At 44.6% G+C, this 21,858-nt stretch overlaps 1 protein-coding gene across 1 annotated transcript in view; it reads right to left on the bottom strand.

The window, feature by feature from the left end:
• Positions 1 to 13,921, bottom strand: part of gse1b (Gse1 coiled-coil protein b) — a 603,644-nt gene extending 589,723 nt beyond the window's left edge. Inside the window, exon 1 of the mRNA XM_048605591.1 lies at positions 11,822 to 13,921. Within this exon, the coding sequence (XP_048461548.1) occupies positions 11,822 to 13,768 (1,947 nt within the window). The 5' untranslated portion in view covers positions 13,769 to 13,921. The remainder of the gene's footprint in view (positions 1 to 11,821) is intronic.
• Between the last annotated feature and the right edge of the window lie 7,937 nt (positions 13,922 to 21,858).

The raw sequence follows: 21,858 nt of genomic DNA, 5'->3' as shown, positions 1-21,858 counted from the left end.
TAACTCTGTTTTCTCCTCCACAGATGCTGCCAGACCTGCTGAGCTTTGTTTTTGTTTTTGTTGCAAGCCTCTCAAAGCTAGTTCAGCAGCTAACAGGGAAGGCAAATGGAATGTTGACCTTTATTTCAAAGGGAATGGAGTCTAAAAGACGGGACGTTTTGCTAAAATTATACAAGGCACTAGTCAGACCACAGCTGGAATACTGTGAATTGGAGAAAGTCCAGAAAAGGACGGATTCCAGGTACAGAGGGTCTGTCTTACCAGGACAGGTTCAGTAGATTGGGCCTGGAATTTAGAAAAATGAGAGGCGACCTTATTGAACAAAGATTGTTAGGAGAAACAAAAACAAAAAGAACGGCAGATGCTGGAAGATTCTTCAGGGTGTTGAAAGGGTAGATGCGGAAACATTGCTGCCCCTTCTGGGAGAGTCTAGTATCAGAGGGCATCTTCTCAGAATAAAGGATCGCACACTGAAGACAGAATTGAGGAGAGATTTCCTCTCTCAGAGGGTAATGAATCTACGGAATTCTTCACCACATTGAGTTGTTGAAGCTGAGTTGTTCAGTATATTCGAGGCTGAGATTGACAGATTTTCTTTTAATCAGTAAGGGAATTAAGGGTTAAGGCGAATCAGCCATGATCTTATTGAAAGGCAGAGCAGGCCTGATGGGCTGAATGGCCTACTTCTGCTCCTACATCCCTATGGCCCTATGGGTCTCTTGTTCCCTCCAGCCTCAGTGAACATGCCCCATCCTTGCACCAGTGCTACATTCCACACAAATATCCTTTCTGGTTCTTGAAATGGAGTTTTGCTAGCCAAATATCTAAAACTACCGAAATCTGTGCAGCGAATAAAATCTCACCAGAATTCAAGCTACTGCAACAAAAAAAAAGGGAAAAATGACAGCTCATCTCAGTTCAGCAATTTCCTTTACAGCCTTGAGTCGGTGGTTGGCTCACTCTCCAAGGCATGCTGTGTCTGTTTGACAGCTCAATGCATCCTGTGAACTTTTGTATGCATTCAATAATCTTTCTCCCCAGTCATCAGATTGGTTTCTTCTTGTCACTCTTCAGAACAAAGTAAAGGTTATTTTTATATTTCCAATAGACTATTTAATATTTTAATGAACCGGTTGGCATTAAATATTTAATGTAAATATTTCAGCTTCTCATTTTCTGTATTCTATATGTATTGATGTGCGTGTGCACACTCGCACGCACTTTGGAATCAATTAGCAGCAACTCAGAAAATCCAACAAAGTTTCATCCAACGATCTATACCACAAAGTACTAAGATGCCAAACTGTGGTCACAATTCCTCACATGGTGATTTTCACAAGCTTGGCCATGGCATCTTGCCAAGTGGATACTCAGGAGGAGGAAAAAAAAGAGAAATCAAATCTTTGAAAATGAGCTGGTGAGTCATTCTGACTACTCCAGTGTGCCTCTTTGGAGCTAAGTCAAAAATTGACATAAAATGGAATCACTGGACTTGACTTTTAGCCTCTGCTGGATCCCAAGGTTTGGAGATGAGTGGATGCTAAAAACACCGCTGCTGCTATCATGTGCCACCCTTGTGGAGGTGAGACAAAAACAGAAGTTGCTGGAAAAGCTCAGCAGGTCTGGCAGCATCTGTGAAGGAAAAAAATCAGAGTTAACCTTTCGGCTTTGGTGACCCTTCCTCCTTTGTGGAGGTGGGATTGGACATGGGGGAGATATGGACACAGGTCAGCACAGCTCCTACCATTTTACATGTGCCCCCCACAACTCAGGCGCGCGCGCACACACACACACGTATGCACATCCATGAAATCCAAGTTGTTAACAGCCATGTAGAGATAACTAAGGGAGGCTCACTGGGATTTTCCAGTTTAATTGCCCAGCGGTGGCCTTCCAGTAGCAAAACCCATGTTTTTGAAACCCATACTGCCCACCTGGGTGCAGGTCACCATGTAAAGGGCTCAACAGCACCCCGGCCCTATCCCTCCCACTCTATTCTGCAGAATCCTCTCCCCGAGTTAGCTTCTACTACAGTCTGACAGCTCTTTCAAGCTCAAAAGCCTTGGATTGTCCCTGCAGCTTCAAGAGTCAGCCCACTGTTTGTAATCTGATGGCAATCCACCCTCTGGCCATTCCAGGGGAAATTACAATCAGCAACTATTTCTCAAACAGTGCAGGTTTCTCGCCCCATTTGAGCCTGATGGTAGAGTTCAGGAACCCACCAGGAAGGTCCAACTGCACTGAAATTACAGCATCAAAAACAGATTATTCATAAGATTATAAAAAGTCAGAGCAAAAATAGAACTTTAGACAACCAAACTGCTCTGCCAGCTGATGAGCCCATGGCTAATCTGGTTGTGGCTTTAACTCCACTTTGTCAGGGTAGGTGATGGGAAGGTGTTTCCTCCAATTGGGAAAATCTGGAAAAAGGGGTCACAGTCTCCCATAATCCCTAACCTCCTCTTTCAATCAAAGTCTATCACCTGCTCAATAATCCAAACCCCACTACTCTGTATGGGAGAGAATTCCAAAGACCAGTTGCTCTCTGTGAAAAGAAACTCCTTTTAGCTCCATCGTGATTCGGGGAGGAATTGGAAACATCCTCCCATCATCAACCCTGTCAAGCCCCACAGAATCTTACTTTCAATAAGGTCACCTCTTCGTAATCGAAACTCCAATGAACCTGTATCCAACCTCAACATTTTCTTATAAGGCAATCCCATCATCCTGGGAATCAGAGTCGATCAAATGTGGAGCTGGAGGAGCACAGCAGGTCAGACAGCTTAAGGAGGAGCAGCAAAGTCGACATTTCGGGAGTTTCATTCAAGTCTGAAGAAGAGTCATCTCGAAGCATTAGCTTCTCGTCTCTCCACGGATGCTGCCTGACCTGCTGTGATCTCCAGCATTTTTTGTTTTCAGTTCAGATTCCAACATCTGCAGTAATTTGCTATCAGCCTAGTGAACCTTCTGTGAGCTGTTTCTAACGTTAGCCTATTACTTCTTCAGTGAGGAGACCATAATTATACACAGTACTCCACGTACAGCCTCACCATTGCCCTGCACAGTTGTAGCAAGTCTTCCATACTTTGATAGTCCACTTGCCTTGCAAGAAAGATGAATGTTCTACTTGTTGTCCTAATTACCTGCTCTACCTGCATGTTAACTGTTATGATTCACATGCAAGGATACCTTATACCTTCTGTGCTGCCTCACTCTGCAGTCTCAATTAAAATTACATTCTGCTTTTCTATTCTTCCTGCCAAAATGGACAACCACACATTTGCGAACATTATACTGCATCTGTCTATTTCCTACCCACTCATTGCATTTATGTCCATTCCTTTGCAGATTATTTGTCTCCATCTCCCTTGCTTTCCTACTTTTCTTTCTATCATCAGTAACTTTAGCTACAGTATATCCTTTCTCTGTTTTCCAGCATCATCAATGTTTGTAAACAGCTCTGCCACCAGTGCAAATCCATGAGGCACTTCACTAGTTACAGTTTACCAATCTAAAAATGACCATTTTATTTTGACCCAACCATTTGAACCAACTGGTCAATGCCACTGAAACAAAAACAGAAGTTGCTGGAAAAGCTCAGCACATTTGGCAGCATCTGTGGAGAGAGAAATTTAGTTAATATTGAGACCAGCGACCCTTCTTCAGATCTGATTGTAGGAGAGTCACTGAACTCAAAATGTTGACTCTGCTTTCTCCCTACAATGCTGCTAGACCTGCCGAGTTTCTCCAGCAACTTCTGGTTTTGTTTCAGATCTCCAGCATCTTTTTTGTTTTGGCCTATGCCACTCTATCCTCCAAAGGAGCCACCTCCATCTTATCAGCTGACCTTCTACCATTTCTCTCTCATGTACCATTGCTCCTCTTATTAAAGACATTTACATTTGTCAGCTCAGTTACACTATATGTGGGCAGAAGACCTAGGGGGACACAATGGCCTAATGGTATTATTGCTGGACTGTTAATCCAGAAACCTGACAACATTCTGGGAACACAGGTTCAAATCCCGCCACAGCAGATGGTTGAATATGAATCCAATAAAATATCTGGAACTAAGAATCTAATGATGACCATGAATCCATTGCTGATTGTCGGAAAACCCCATCTGGTTCACTAATGTCCTTTAGGGAAGGAAACTGCCTTCCTTACCTGATCTGGCCTACATGTAACTCCAGACCCACAGCAATGTGGTTGACTCTTAACTGCAATCTGGGCAATTAGGGATGGGCAATAAATGCTGCCTAGCCAGTGACGCCCTCATCCCATAAATGAACAAAGAAAAACAAAATTCTAACCACTCTTGGGCTAATGGAGTTTCATCTGAATTCCTTACTGGATTTATTTGATATCAGTTTATATTTTGGCCTGTAGCATTATTCTCCCAAAAGAAAATATATTCTTAATGTCTAGTCCAAAAAGTTCTTCAAAATCAGCCTAGTCCATCCTTCCACTCAGCACAGATATCATTCTTTTAAAAGTTCTGAGGAAGAGTCACCAGACTCAAAATGTTAACTCTGATTTTTTTCTTCACAGATGCTGCTGAGCTTTTCCAGCAACTTCTGCTTTTGTTCCCGATTTACAGCATCCGCAGTTCTTTCAGTTTTTATCATTCTTTTAGAATCCTTTTTGGCCTTCCTGCGAGGTACTTTTATTCTTTTTGTACCATGAAGATCAGAACTGGGCAAAGTAAGCAAGCTATTGTACAAGTTTAATACAACTTCTCCGCCTTTTAATTCTGTTCCTCTAGAAATGTACCCGAGTGCTGTGTCTGCAGTTTTTAGCGGCCTCGTTCCTTTGTATTGCTTCTTTTCATAAGCTATGATTTTTCTACCTCACTAAGACGCTTATTTTCCCTGGGTTTCTTCTCCTTCCCTTCTCTATGCGGGAGGCAAATAAGTCAGGGTTTACAAAGTGCAGAGGCAGATTATAAATAAATTCAAAAAGGAAGAGACAGATTAAAGATCTAATTCAAGATGTAACTCGTCAGTTATGGAAGTGTGTCAACAAAGCGTGAAAATGGGCAGGGCATCAAAAGAATAACTGACTGGATGTTTCACCATTGCTTCCCCACCTTCATTCCCTAACCTGAAATGTACATTTAAGTTGTCTATAGTCCTGAGAGCATGAAGAGCTCTGAACCACTTTAACATAACCCCTACTGTGATGCCATATCAAAGAACACAGTGCTTGCTTTTATCATTCATGGGATGTGGGCATTGCTCACTCAGCCCTAAGTACCCAATGGGCAGCTAAGAATCAACCACGTTGCTGTGGATCTGGAGTCACAAGCAGTGGGTAAGACAGGCAGATTTCCCTCCCTAAAGAACATTCAGGAACCAGATGGATTTTTACGACGATCGATACTGATACATGGGTGTCATCAAATCAGCTTATTTCAGATTTTTAAAAAGTGATCTCAAATCTCACCATCGGCCACGATGGGGTTCGAACATTAGCCTGGGGTTCAGGATTACTAGCCTAGTGACACGGTGGGCAGATATCTCTCCAGCTCCAAATCGATGAGATTATTTGCAATAAGCCTAAACTAAAGGAAGCTCTGATATGACCAGACCAAAGTGTTTAAAATGTTAATAAAGGATTCAGTTGCATAAATATGGAGAAATTACTTCCTCAGATGGGGAAATTAAGAACATAATCTTAAAATTAGAACTAAGCAAATCTTTCAAAGATCATAGAAATTCTCTCCAAGAGACAGTGGACAGTAGGATATTGGTGCTTTCAGGACTCAAGAGTCTTACCAAATAAAACTCTGTCAAGGGATACAGAGCCAAGGCAGCTAAGGGGAGCTGAGGCATACATCAGGCATGATTTTTTGGAATGATGGAGCAAACTCAAAGGGCTGAATGGCCTACACATGGTCCTAAGAGGAGTATGACTTGAAATGATGGTAGAGCCGTCTGTTCAGCATATTGTCTACCTTGTGGCTTCCCATATTTATACAAGCAACTGAGCATCTGTACACCTTACCCCTCCTTGGGTACGTGCAAGGCTGGGTAGCTGCCATTCATTTTTATTTAATTACAGTGTTATTTATTTCACCTCTGGGAAGTTAGTTTACAATATACATAGAGGTATAAAAAAAAGAGAAATTTCTACCAGAGGATGATTACAGGACAACAATCAAACAAAGGGGCTCAAATGACATCGTAAGCCTTAAATGAATCTGAAATTGCAGTTTCTGATGTGAAACTGTTCCCATGCATCCATGATGTTCATTGACATTCCGGTCCATGCAAATTAATCTTTGGCTTATCTCGATCAGTTCACCAGAGGTGCAAATATAATTATTCCATCAGTGAACAGCCTCCTTCCACTCAATCTATTTATCCCGTACTAGCTAATGGGTTTGAAATCTCAACTGAAAGACAGTACTTCTGGCAGTGCAGCAGTCTCTCATGGCTCGGCTGGACTACTCGCTCGAGACTATGTGGGACATGAACTTACAACCTTCCGAATCAGCAGCAGGTATTTGATCAATTCTCCACGGCTGCCACTGAAGGTTTGAAAGAGTGATTGAAACAGCCTCAGAGAACATACTGCTCATCTGATATTCTCCAGGTTGAAATCAAACAAGGCATTTGGAGACAAGAGGTATTTTATAGCCTTGATGCACAATGACAAGAATGCTATGATGTATAAAGTGCAGGTTACACATTTTTCTTAGAACTATGCTTAGTTTGTGAATTAGTATCAGTGCACTGTAGAAACAGCCATACTGAATCCAGCATACTTTCCATCCCAATAAACTTCATACTTCATCACCTCAAATTGCTCCATTACCAATAACCTACTCACAAACAACTAAATCTCACTTAAATACTGTAAAGCTCAAAGTACTCTCTGCAGACACAAGAGGCCAAAAAAGGACAGAACTTGCATTTACGTAGTGCCGTAGGTCCTCCGGACCTCCTACTGCATTTTTCATCCAATGGTTGTAAGGCAGGAAATGTAGCAGATAATTTGAGTGTACCAAGGTCCCGCAGTCTTAGTGCTGTTGAGAGAAGGATAAATACTCGGCAGGACACTGGGAAGAGCAGAGGGAGAACAGTGCCTTGGAATATTTTCAAACCACCCAACAAGGTTAACCAAGCTTCAGGTCAACATTTCAAATGCTCCTGGAGTGTGAGCTTGAACCTACACACTTCTGACCTCAGGGTAAGAGCGCTACACTGTAAGCCATGGCTGACAGCTGTTGTGTGAAGCGACGAGGACCCTGGAGCAACCTTGTGATGGTGTCACAGAGCTGCACATTACTGTGTATAAATAGCACAGAGTGGGCAGAGTTTTAACACTCTGACAGAACACAGTAACACTACACACCCGAACTTTAGACAGTCAACACAGCATATGAACATAAATACACAAACCTCAATGAATTATAAGGTCACAGCGTGGTATATCTAAGATTACCATGTATAGGAGTATTTAGTATTAACATATAGTAAGGAACATCACTTTGAAACCTCAGCCTGAAGACATTTCCAACTTTACCTTCTTGTCAATCAGCCTGTCTCAAACCCAAACTCATGGTGTGACATCAAACCACATGACAAAACAGCACTGCCACTTTAACAATGAGATAAATCAAGATATTATACCAGGATGTCCAGTAAGAATGAATGGCAGATTAAACTCTCCTTGTTGAGGTAGAAGAAGCACCATTAAGAAAACTGAAATAGCTGCAGAAGGCAACTGAGAAACCACAACATGTCAACAATGATGGGTAATTGGTTCAAAAGTGTGGTTTAGGTTCAGCCAATATACGAAAGGTTCCCAGAAGACAGTGTGGTACCTTGGGCCTTCAGTGCGCTGAGTAATCTCTGAAATTACAGGGACATACTTACAACTGATGTACACCTTCACATCGATGGAAAAGCAGGTACAACTACAAGCTGAAAATCTCCTGTAATACTGGATGGTGTGTTCCAGCACAGTGACGATCAAAGCAGTTAGTAACCTCTTCTTCAGAGAAAATGGCACAACATGCTGGGCAGGATAGATTCCTTTTTACTGCACTTAGATAGCATTTTCTTTAAGAAAAAAAAAGCACGGCCATAATTCTGCAAATTCAGCAGCACATTTTCTTTTCTCCTAAAAATATTCAGCTCAAATATTCACTCTGCAACATACCTATCACTGCTCCCATGACATGATATAAGTGCAATCACAAAGAGAAGCACTGGAGGGCGCAGTTTTGTAATCTTATAAGGGACCACTGTTTCAAAAAGACAACAGTGCACTTTTGCAATTATTTTAAAAATCAAATAAGCAAAGCCTGCAATCAGACAATCATTGCATAACTGATGCCGAATTTATAATTGTTCCCAGCTGTTTCCTGACTCCTGGGGTTCAGTAATATGGAAGACAAGACTACACATCTGCAATGTTCATCTCCAGTCAGCAGTGGTGAACTTCAGCACTGCAGCCTGAAGGACAGAATAGAATTACATGCTCCAGACATTGTCATTATTTTCTACCTTTTCCTTTCTCCCATCCATGGAATGCAGCCATTCCATCCTAGATTTTCATTGATTCAACATACCACAGCCCCCCACAAAAACAACTATGCCAAAGTTTTCTTCAAATGAAGCAAATCACAGGCATACATGAGGCGCGCTGTAATGACACCATGTGCTATGTTGCTGATGCATGTAGAGCAAGGTCCTGGGTTCAGTCCTCACTCTGTACTGAGTTAGCACTTATCAACATGAGTGGCAATGCTGAATACAGTTGGGGAACTAGGCAAATCCTCTGGGCTTTCAACTTTCACATCTCCAGGCTACCCTGTGGAGTTTATTTACATTTTCTTTCTGTATCTGCGTGGGTTTCCTCCGGGTGCTCCAGTTTCCTCCCACAGTCCAAAGATGTGCAGGTTAGGTGGGTTGGCTGTGCTAAATGGCCCATAGTGTCCAGGGATGTGTAGGGTGGATTAGTCATGGAAAATGCAGGGATAGGGTAGGAGAGTGTGTCTGGGTGGGAAGCTCTTCAGAGGGTTGGTGTAGACTCAATGAGCCAAATAGAGTCCCTACAGTGTGGGAGCAGACTATGAAGTGTCTGCTGTGGAGTGTAGCACAGATACACCAGAATTATACTGGGGTTTAGAAGGATAGATTACGAGGATGGAGTGCATAAACTTGGTTTATAGTCGCTTGAATTTAATAGGTTGAGGTTAATAGGTTTAATCTAATTGAAGGACATAAAGTTTGAAAAAGATTCAACAAAGTATGAAGGAAAGAATTCCTCTGATGGAAATCAAGAGCAAAGGGACATGATCTTACTTGAGAGTCAACACAGTGTGGAGCTGGAGGAACACAGCAGGCCAGACAGCATCAGAGGAGCAGGAAAGTTGACATTTCAAGTTGGGACCCTTGTTCAGAAATGGGGAGGGGGAAGGGAGCTGGGAAATAAATAGAAAGAAGGGGTGGGGCTGGGGAAGGTAGGTGGGATGGTGACAAGTAAGTGCAGGTAGGGAGTAGTGGGGATTGATCAGTGGGAAGGGAGGGGCGGATAGGTGGGAGAGAAGATGGATAGTTTCCTGCTCTGATGCTGCCTGGCCTGCTGTGTTCCTCCAGCTCCACACAGTGTTATCTCTGACTCTAGCATGTGCAGTTCTTTCTAGCCTTGATGGGCAGATCAGCCTTGATCCAACAGTCAACAGGTTTGATGGGCTGAATGGCCTCCTCTTATTCCAATATAATTCAAACTTTGGTATCATCTCTCTCCTATTTTTGGCCTACGTTGAAAGGAAATTAGAAAAGGTACTAAGTTTAACATGTTAAAACACAGTCATCAGATAAGACGCAGAACGGATGGTTCATACTGGAGAGGCAAAGTCAGTCAGTCATGAGTGAAACATTTAAAAGAAAAGATGCCTTCACAGACCAATGCTGTTTATTCAATGGACTGTGTTGTTTCTGTGCGGATTTCAAATAAAAGCCTTTTAAAAAAAACAGTGGACACGGTCACAAACTATCAAGCAGTCTTAGGAATGGATTAGGGTGAAGTAACTGCAGAAACAGGGTAAACATTTCCAACTTTAAACATCCACAAAAGATGAATAAACCTTTATACACAGCATGCTGTACTACTATGCAGGTTCAAGCTTGTTTGCAAAAAACTCTGCTTTCCTCCTATTTGCAATGATCAATTTCTCCAAGATGCAGCATTTAACTGTAGTCTGGGGTCAGTGCATCCTGTCTGAAACTGCATGACAGGGTAAAGGTGACCTTGCACAGGAGGAGGGGGTGCACAGTAGCAGATATACAGTTTCCCAAAATGTACATGACCAGTGTGAAAGAAAGTGCATTTTTCCAGCTTAAAAGAGCCACATCCTTTATGGGAAAATGTGTTTAACAAACAATAGACTTGCCAAGCACTTAGACACAATGAAGGAAATTGGAGTCTAGTCAACACTGCAAATTGTGAAAATCCCACTTGCATGTGATGCAGCACTTCAGTGTAGCCAGATTTAAACAGCTTATCAGTGGTGATACACTGAAACAACAAAAAGTCACCCTGATGCTCAATATCCCATAGTTTGTGTAACTCTCTGAATTCACCCATTTAGATTACTCCCTGACAGAACCTGACCTGCCAATAATTTGCATCATGAAGTCAGGATGTTCCCCTCAGACACAACTCAATTCAGAAAAGTAGCATCGACACTTCACTGGGTATTTTCAAATGGACTTCTAACAGAAATTGCTTGCACCTATGTTGCTGAAGCACCCATAAATAATAAAAGAAAAATACAAGCCGGCAGTGTGGCTGTGTGAAATCTTCACATGTCCCGCCACTGTTGTTGTCCCAGTAATAACTTGGGCTGTTGCAGTCTCAAGTCAAAATGATGCACAGCTGCTCCCACGACACAACACGCATTGCCGCTTGAAGATTGAGGTAGACAGGGGCATTCCCCTGCAAGCGCCAAAACATGAACACCTGCTCACTGCATGAGGGTACAAAGGTAGGTGACCAATCAGCACCAACTTAGCATTTGTCCCATCAGTCAGGTAACAACTGTTGTCAAATTACTTTAATAAGAAAAAGATCAATTTGCCTGAAATTCACAGATTACTAATCTGAGCATTATGAGAACAACATTAGATCTAAAGACCTTACGTGATAACCAACTTTCTATAAGGCAGCACACGCTCACTTGGGACAAGCATCTTGATAAAACGATGCCTGGGAAAAGGCTCTACGCTTAACTCCTTGCATGACACCTTGGCAACTTGCAAAATACGTTTGGCAAAATCCATTTGTTCTTTTAAAATTCCCTTTCTTAGTCTTAAACATTAGAGGAAAACGGGGCGAAAATTAAGTGTAATTTGTCATTCCCCTGAATGAGTGACAAAAAAATGAAGTCTGTTATGTCAAAGCAACAAAGCATCAGATAACATCATCAGCCTCCAGTTCTACTTCTGGACAATCAGCTGTCTTATATCAAGCATGCACACACCTCCGATCTGGTTGTGTGTGATGGAAGCCACTTCGTTACAATGCTGGGTTTGATCTTTTTGAGTTTTACCTGGGCACAGAGTTCTCGAGAAGTCATTCTGATGCGTGTCATTTAACCAAACATTCCTGAGTCTCTCACAAATGTCATGAAAACATTACCTGTTACAAGTTGAGACCGATTTTGGAAATCATGAAATATGGCAGCAAGATCTAACGACGTGCATTGTAAACGAACGTTAAAGGACGAGTGAACTGCAAAGTGGACAGTGCTAATCAGATGTAAATGTACACGGCCATCACACTGAAAGAGAAGTAAATGGTTTACCTTCACGTGACTGGACGGTGATAACGAATCCGTGCAGGTTCCTTGTTTGAAGGTGCTTCCAGCCAGTACCATAGCCCTGCAATCCTCACACGCCCCAACTGTCAGCTGCTCACCATCGTCCACCACGAGAGTCTCGGCCACTCGAGGGGTATGTAGGAAGACAGGAAGTCGGTTTACCGTGATGGCTTTCAGGCCAAGGTGACGCTTTCTCTCCTGCCTGCAGAAGAAGCAGACAAAGGTGTCCACTTTGTACTGTCGGGACCAGGGGCTGCTGGGATGCTGAGTGTTCTTCCCCCTCCACCACTGCTCCAGGAGGTCGTGGTAACACAGGATGCAGGCTGACGCTGGGCTGGTCGAATCTACAGGCCGGATGGTGGCTGTGCGCGGGCGGCTCGCCAGGAACGGAAAGAAGGGCTCACGTTGGCTGTGGCGGCCAGGGGGGTCAACATTCAACTGGAACTCGCGACCCTGCTCCAACTCCGCGCCACACAACAGGCAGACTGTGACCCGGGCCGCCCTTAATGCCTGCCCGGTCGCCGGGTTCAGGCGAGGGCCACAAGCGGCGCCGCTCATCCGCAGGTACCGCGTGAGGAAGGCCTGGGCAGACGAGATCAGCTCCTCCCGCCCCGTGGAGGTGTAGGCCCCCCATGTGTCCTTCAACACAGCATAGCAGTCGTCGCAGCATTGGACCTCCCCGCACTCACTCATCTGCGGGCAGTTCGGGGGACAGGGCAGGAGGCGAATGAACGGAAAGTACATGGGGCCATCCCGGGCACTGCCGCCACCACCGTCGTCGATGCTCCTCGAACACACAGCCTTGGCGTCTCTGCTACAATCCTGGCCGCACAGGTAGCACTCCCGGCCTGGGGTCTCCCTACCGCCACCGGGCTCCCTCTCGCCCGGGGGGCTCCTCAGTGCCGTACCCAAGACTCCGGTGTTCAAGGGCACCATGTACAGCCTCTGCAGCACGGGCACGTTGGCCATCTCGAAGCCCCTCCACTGCTGCATGAGCGACGCGTGGCAGAAGGTGCACACCAGGGTGCTGCCCCCGGGGCTCAGGGGGCAAGCCCCTGGCGGGGGGCGGTGGAGCCACAGGAAGGGGAAGAAGGGCCTCCGGCACGGGCCGCCCTCCTGCTTGTGGACGTGGACCCGGTGCCCGGCGTCCGGGGGCAGGCCGGCACCGCACACGAAGCAGGCCGGGCCGCCGCGCGGGGGCCCCCCCGCCGAGCCCCCGCCCTTGCCGACCGCCCCGCCCCCTCGCTCCCGGGGTCCGGGCGGCGGGGACTCGTCCCCGGAGGAGTCTCCCGCGCCCGGGGGTGCCCGGGTCTCGCCCGGGGGAGAGCGGGGTTCGGCGGTCGGCGAGGGGCGTTGACCGGTCCGGGGGGAAGGGGCGAGGGAAGAGCCCTGGCGGTGAGGGGGAGCAGGGGTCTCCAGCTCCTGGTCACTCAGGTCCTGGTCAGACAGGGAGGAGACAGAGGAGTCGAGCGCCTCCTTGCTGCCGTGCCCCACGCTGCAGGCTTCGGGCTCGTAGCTGGGGTTCCACTCCTGGGGCACAGTGCGGCTGTCGCACTGGTGCGGTCTCTTGAGCCAATACATGCGCTTGTCGACCGGGGTGCGGGACCTCTCGAAGGATTCCCACTGCTCGCCCAGGAAGCAGCGGCAGACGGAGCAGACCTGTACCCAGCCCTCAGCGCTCACCCCCCGGGCTCCGGGAGCTGGCTCCTGCTGCAGCAGGAACGGGAAATAAGGCGAGCCTCGGCAGCCCCCTGCCCGCACTTGGAGCCGCTGCTCTCGGCCGGGGCTCATGCAGCCGCCGCAGATGAAGCAGTGCAAGCGGGCGGTGCCGTTCGCCGAGCCGGCGCCGGGGCTCTCCTCCCCGGACTCGAAAGCTGCCATCAGCCGGTGTTTCCTGGAGCGCGGAGCAGCCGCTTCTTTGTCACTCATCATCCGCGCTGGGGGTGGCTTTCGGGGGGAGGGAAAGCTGGAGGTGTCTGTAAATCCCCCCCCCCTTTAAACACCACCACCCACAGCCCACTCTGCACTCAGCTTCAAGGCGGACTCTGTGTCTGTCTGTCTGACTGACTGTGCTGTCCCCCTCACACAATCTGCTTCCAAACTTTGCCCAGCTCCAGGCAGCTAGACAGCGCCATCTCCTAGCGAGCCATCTTCATGGCCCCACAATGCAACTCCTACTTCCACACACACACACACACACACACACAAAAACTTCCAGACCCCACACTTACTTCAAACTTCACACATCCACACCCCCAGGGGAACACACACACACACACACACACACACACAAAAACTTCCAGACCCCACACTTACTTCAAACTTCACACATCCACACCCCCAGGGGAACACACACACACACAGTATAGCCAGGAGCCTTGCTATCATTCTTCCCAAGGAGATGCAACCATGTCTCTGCCCTGCAGTCAGGTTGAATGGAGACATTCAGGAAGGTTTTTGATCATTATCTCAGTAGAAACAATGTGCAGGGTTACACGGGGCTGGAGAGCGTAAGGCACCCCATTAAAATTCTCACCCAAAAGGAAAAAGCTGTAAAACCACCAAATGATGTTCTGAAGAAGGGTCACCGGACCCGAAACGTTTACTCTTTTTTTCCTTCACAGATGCTGCCAGACCTGCTGAGCTTTTCCAGCAACTTTGTTTTTGCTCCAAATGATGTACACTGGTGCAACTTAGTCATAGAGATGTACAGCAAGGAACCAGACCCTTCGGTCCAACCCATCCATGCCAACCAGATATCCTAAATAAATTTAGTCCTATTTGCCAGCATTTGGCCCGTATCCCTCTAAACCCTTCCTGTTCATATACCCATCCAGATGCCTTTTAAATGTTGTAGTTGTACCAGCTTCCAACACTTCCTCTGGCAGCTGATTCCATACACGCACCACCCTCTGTGTGAAAAAGTTGCCCTTTAGGACCTTTTTAAATCTTTCCCTTCTCACGTTAAACCTATGCCCTCTAGTTTTGGACTCCCCCACCCTGGGGAAAAGACCTTGGCTATTCATTCTATCCATGCCCCTTATGATTTTATAAACTTCTACAAGGTCACCTCAGTACAGTGCTCCAGCACCTGCACTTCCAACTATTATTGTTTTTTTTTACAAAAAGTGTAATTGCTGGAGAAACTCAACAGGTCTGGCAGCATCTGTGGGCTGAAAGCAGAGTTAACATTTCTGGTCCGGTGACTGTTCATCAGCTTTTCACTGTATTCATGATCTGGGCTATGCAGACATGATGGATCGAGTGGCCTTCTTCTGCAGTCTAACAACTTTCTGTTCCACTTGACAGCACCTTAAATGAAAACAATGATATATTTCTCAGTTTCCCTCAACACCATTTACATGGTGATTTGCCACGAATCCAGAGATGTCCCCATAGCTCCTGTGACATAAACTTTCAGCCCTGCCACCTCAAACTCACCCATATGCATCACACTGTTGTTTACCTCCAGATTACTTCATAACCTGCATCCTGTTCACTTCTCATCCTCCTTAAAGATACAATATATAAACATACATAGACTGGTGTACTCGGCAGAGCCAACACAGCCATAGCCATGTCTAACCCATTTCCCACACTTCTGCCCTCTTCTCTCCCACAACAGCGATAGGGTTCTCCTTCTCCTCATTTTCCACTCACCAGCATCCACATCCAAATTATTATAAACTGCCATTTCCACCACCCTCCACATATTCCCCTCCTTCCCTTGTCAGCATTCCGCAAGGATTGTTCCGTCTGGGTCACCCTGGTCCACTCCTCCTCCACCCCCAAAACCTCCCCATGTAATCTCAGAAGGTGTAACATCCGACCATTTAGCCCCTCCCTCCTCACTATCCAAAGCCCCAGGCACACCTTCCAAGTGAAGCAGTGATTTACCTGTACTTCACTCAATCTAGTCTACTGTATTCGCCGCTCACAATGTAAAACGCAGACTGGGTGACCACATTGCAGAATGCCTATGTTCTATCTGTAAAAATGCCCCTGAGCTTCCGGTTGCCTGCCACTTCAACACATCACTGTGTTCCCTGACCCACGTCTCTGTCTTGGGCTTGCTGCAGCGCTCCAGTGACAGGCAGCCCACGCTGGAAAAAACAGCATTCCATTTTCTGCTTGGGGAGCCTGCAGCCTTCTGGACTCAATATTGAGTGGGATAGTCTCAGAGCATGAACGTCTCATTCCATCTCATTCACTACCCCATCCCATTGCCAACACATTTCAACTAGTCTCCATTATGAGCTATCTCGTATTATGTCATGGAGACAGACAACCAAATCAGATCAGCATTCCTACCTGTGTATTTGCAACATGGTAAAATTAAAATACTCAATGACCCTCAAAATCGATTGCAGTGGTTTCTAACTAAATAACCAGAACCAGGCTTAGTGAATAATCAATACTAGACACCTGGTTTGTAGCTTAAACAAAATATATAATAATTTCTTAATAATACAGTAGCTTTAGCAGAGCCAAGTGAAACAGTAAGGTAATCTAATTAATGGCTATGATTCATACCCAATAACCTTTGTTTTCAGCTCCATTCACGCAAAAAACAGTAAAAACAAACATAATTAAGGAAAACCAAAAGATGTAAATCAGAAACAAAAACAGAAGTTGCTGAAAAAGGTCAGCAGGTCTGGCAGCACCTGTGAAGAGAAATTAGAGTTAACGTTTCTGGTCCAGTGACCTTCCTCAGAACATAAAGAAAGAATAAATCGAAAGGAAAAATAATAAAACTGGCCAGATGACTTAAGCAGTTTGCTTTGATTCACAGGTACACGGGTTTGTCTCAATTTGTTTTTTGATGTTGATCATTGCCACCTTTTCGAGCTCATGCTGAGAAGTTTCAATAATACTAATAACTTTGTTTCTATTCTCTGAACTGCCAATAGTTGATAATGGGAGGTTAGATAGGGAGCTTTCAAATCTTCATGCAGCAGCATCAAAAGCCAAACTGCCTGTCTCAGAAATCCCCAATTCAACACAGTTCACAAAAAACTCTTGTACCTCCCCCTGTTTCATCATCATGTTCTCTCCCAGACTTGTTGGCACCAGTTCCCAGGTACTGACCTCATTAGTGGCCAAACATCTGCTATCTGGTTAAACAAAAGTTTTCTCCAGAGTCAAAATATCTATACAGCATTTTGCAACAAGAAACAACCTGCAATTAACTTTCAGACCTGGCCTCATGAAGAAATAACATTTAGTTTTTTTTGGAAATACAAGCTGCTGCTCACAGTCCAAAGATCACTTTCAGCTCTCAGCTGACAGTTCACAGTTCCAAACCAAAAATGATAATGAAAATAAAATAATGAAAAATTAGCAAGTGTTCTAATGCTAGCTTTTCTTCTTCCCTGATTTACTACCAACAATCTCTTTGTCTGCTTTCCCTTTTCTTTCTTTCTCTGGGCTCTGTCTCCACCTATCCACTCACCCCTTTCCCCATCAACCCCCACTCTTTGTTATCAGCAGAAATACCTCCTTTACATAGCTGCTATTAGTTTGGAAGAAAGGTCACTGGATTTGAAACATTAGCTCTGTTTTCTCTCTACAGATGCAGACCTGCTGTATTTCTCCAGCAATTTCTGTTCCTGTTTGTTTCAGAGCAGTCAGGATGTCTGTTCAAGGAGTTTTTGGTTTAAAGAAAGTGTTGCTACTGGCATTAAAACACTTATCCCTCTGAAAATCTTCAACAAAATTGCCTGAAATTGAAACCCCTCTGTCCAGATGCTGCTTCAGAAATTTCCCTCCCCACCACCCATGCATTTTGATTATTAAATTGTGGAGTGGAATGCAAAATGCAATTTAAGTAGAAAAACTGAATTGATTATGCTTTACCACTTCCCTTCTTGTTTGATATGCAAATAATTTTATCAGTATAAACAAAGCTCCAACAAGCCTTCACTTTTTGATTGAACTCCTTGCTTAGTTTATTCCAGTGCCTAGACGTGAGATTTATTTAGCACAACATTGAGAATTAAGTGTCAGGTATTCATTAGTTCATCCAACCTAAGTTTCCAAAAATATCTGGACTTTGGATAACCTGCATTTCAACAACAGAACTACATATAAATGATGATTTAACTTGCATTTAAATATCACCTTCTACAACTGCAAGGCAGAATCAATTATTTCTGAAATCTAGTAATGTTTTTAGGGAACCTGACAGCTGATTTGTGCCCATAGTAATATTCTACAAACAGCAATGAGATTAGATGTACAGTTTTGACTATATTGGCTATAGTACAAATGTTACCCAGGACAACATAGGGAATCTTTACTGTTCCTTTTAAAAGTGACACAAGGTATTAAATGTTCACAAAATTGTCAAGTCTTAATCCTGTAGCTTTGGTTTTGTAAAAGGCAGTTTTATGCCCCTTTGGATTGAACAGATCAACCTAAAAAACAACACTCCCAGCAATGCAGCACCTCCTTGGTGCCATTACAAAGTGATAATCTAAATGACATGCTCAGGTTCCAGGGATGAAGCTTTCACCAGAAAATTCTGAATTCAACACAAGGCCAAGCTGCCAACACATCTAAGTAAAGTTATGAATGTAATTGGTGTTTGTGATTGGGAAGGAAAGTTGATAATTTGAGCTATCCATGAAAAGGAATGAATAAGTGAATGAATGAATGATTTTATTGTCACGTGTATTTGGGAAAATACAGTGAAAAGTGTTTTGTCGTTACAGTCTGGTGCCAGTTGGGATTACAAAATGAATAGAAAGAAATTACTTAAATAGAGCTTCATCTTCTGTTCAATTGACAAAAAAGGCAGAAAAGTAAGAAATAATGTTCAATATTACAGTCCTTCTTGTCAAGCACATCTCTGGGTTTCTGTAAGGTGTTCCAGTCTCCAAGCCACAATGAGACCCCTTTCCGGGTCTTGCTGATGCCCCAGGAGTACCCAGCTCTGCTGCCATCACCTCGCCAACATCGCTAGAGGTTACCGATCTGGGCCAGCCATGCAGCCAAAGCTGCAGCTGCCATCTCACTGACATCTCCCTGCTCTGGGTTCACAGTAACCATGAACCACCACTGCAGCCCCATCTCGCTGCCTTCACCATGAAACCCACTCCAGCCTCCTCCACGATGACACATCCTCTGCTGCTGACAAGAAGTAGATGAAGAAAGAGAAAAAGAAAGCATAATGAAAAGGAAAGAGAAAGAAGGATGCAGCTAACAGGGAGTAGACAGGCTCAGGAGCCCAAACATTACCTACGTTACCCACATGGCCATCTGTTCAGAGTGATGCACATTAGGAATGTATTTAAGGACAAATGTGAAACAGGATAATATGTTCAGGAATGGCCAACTCAACAGAGGGGACAAATCACAACAAAAAAACCAAATTTAATGGGCAGCTGGGCAAGTTTGCAGAGTTAAGGATTACGGATGGAGATATTAATATGGTTCTGAGAAAGGCAGCATTATCACCGAATAGTTACAAGGCGGGAGAGGCCTTGTTTGCATGGGCCATCCTAATGAGCAATTCACTTCCTGCCATTCTCCTGATTTCTCCCAGAAACCTTGCACACTGATTCATCCCCAAATTCCTGAAGAAGGCAGAACAGATTAATAAGGTGGTTAAGAAGACATACGGGAGTCTTGCTTTTATCAGTCGAAGGATAGAATATTAGGGTTATATTGGAGCTGCACAGGACTTTGTCTCGGCCACAGCTGGAGTACTATGTACAGTTCTAGTCATTGCACTGTAGGAAGGATGTGATTGCTCTGGAGTGGGTGCAGAGGTGATTCACCAGGGTGTTGCCTGGACTGGAGCAGTTTAGTTTTGAAATGAGGCTGGATGACCTCAGGTTGTTTTCTTTGGTGCAGTTAAAGGTTGAGTGAAGTCCTGGTAGAGGTGAATAAAATTATGAGGGGTTTGGTCACAGAGGATAGAAAGCAGCTGTTCCCCTCAGTTCAGGATTAACAACAAGGTGACACACTGTTAAGATAAAAGGCAGGAAGTTTAGAGGGGATCTGAGAAAAACATTTTTCACCCAGAGGGTGGTGGAAATCTGGAATGCACTGCCTGGGAGGGTAGCTGAGGTAAGAAACCTCATGCACTTTAAAAAGTACTTTGACGTGCACTTGAAATGTCATAATATTCAAGGCTATGGGCTTTGTGCTGGAAGGTGGGACTAGTGTAGATTTAATGTAGTTTTGGAGATATAGACTCAATGGGCTGAAGGGCCTCTTTTGTTCTGTATGATTCTATAAATCCAAACAACAGTCACTTTTGAAAGTATCAATTGTATCTCCCTTGACCACAGTCTCAATTACTGCAATCCAGATCCTAACCACTTATTGCATGAAAAAGTTTTACTTCCATAATGCAAACTACCTCTTTTGCGAATTACCTTAAATGTGTGCCTTCTCATCCTCAATGCTTTCACTCGTGATTATAGTTTCTGTTTTTTTATTTTGCTTTAGATCTCCATTCAACTTCCTTTTATCTAAGGAAAACAAAACCTAACTTCTTCAACTTCATTGATAAATGAAGTTTTTCATCCGTCATAGACCTCAGAGGTTTTTACAGCACAGGAAGAGGTCATTTGGCCCATCATGTCTGTGTTGGTCAACAAAGATCTAACTACACTAAACGGATTTCTGAAGAAGGGTACTGACCAAAACGTCAACTTTCCTGCTCCTCTGATGCTCCCTGGCCTGCTGTGTTCCTCCAGCTCCACACTTTGTTATCTCTGACTACAGTAATCCCATTTTCCAACTGTTGGCCCATAGCCCTTGGCACTATGACAATACAGAAGAATAACTAAATACCACTCCAATGAGTTTCTTACTCAGCTGTCCTTGCAGGCAGTGAATTCCACGCTCTCACAACCCTGAGTAAAAAAAAAAGTTTCCTCAACTCTCCTTGTAGTCTTCTAACACCTATCTAGAATCTATGCCCCTGGTTAATGACCCCTCTACTAATGGAAAATGTTCCTTCCTATGTACACTATCTGAGCCCCTGATAATCTTATACACCTCTATCAGGTCCCCTCTCAACCTTCAAAAACAGAAAGTCCTGGAGAAACTCAGCAGCTCTGGCAGCATCTGTGGAGAGAGTTAATGTTTTGAGTCTAGTGACGTTTCTTCAGTACACTATGAACCTCTCAACCTTCTCTGCTTCTAGGCAAACAACACCAGCCTATCCAGTTCTTCCACTATAACTCAGATCCTCCAGCCCAGGCAGTACATTGGTAGTTCTGAGGAAGGGTCACTGGACTCGAAACATTAATTCTGATTTTCTCTTCACAGATGCTGCCAGACCTGCTGAGCTTTTCCAGCAACTTCTGTTTTTGTTCCTGACTACATTGGTAAATCTCTCCTGCACCCTCTCCAGTATAATCACATACTTCCATAATGGGTGATTAGAACTGCATACAGTACACCAATTGTAGTTGAATCAATGTTTTATAAAGTTCCAGTATAACTTTCTTGCTTTTGTATTCTATGCCTTGGCTAATAAAGGCATGTGTCCCATTTGCCACTTTAACCACCTAATCTGTTGTCCTGCTACCCTCAGGGATCTGTGGATATGCACCCAAGGCCCCTCTGATCTTCAGTACTTTCCAGGATTCCTCCATTCATTGTGCAATCCCTTGCCATGTTAGCCCTCCCCGAGTGCATAACCTCACAGAGATGAACGCTATTTGTCACTGCTCTGCAGAGCTGACCAATCCATTGTTATCAACCTGGAGTTTATGGCTAGTATCCTCGCTATTTGCCATCCTACCAATCATTGAGTCACCTGCAAACTTCTTGATCGTAACCCCTGCATTTAAGTCCAAATCATTAATGTACACCACAAGTAGCAAGAGACCCAGCAATGATCCCTTTGGAAGCTCACTAAGAAACAGACTTCCAATCACAGTAACAACCTTCTACTATCACCGTCTGTTTCTGCCCCTCGACTAATTTTGGATCCAGTCTGCCACTATGGCTTGGATTCAAACTGTTTCCACTACACCCATTCTCCACAGAACACCGATGCT

This window comes from Rhincodon typus, chromosome 15, assembly GCF_021869965.1.
Source record: "Rhincodon typus isolate 14 chromosome 15, sRhiTyp1.1, whole genome shotgun sequence".
Lineage (NCBI taxonomy): Eukaryota > Metazoa > Chordata > Chondrichthyes > Orectolobiformes > Rhincodontidae > Rhincodon > Rhincodon typus.
Note: the sequence above shows the minus strand (reverse complement) of the source record. Positions and strands in the feature narration are given on the sequence as shown.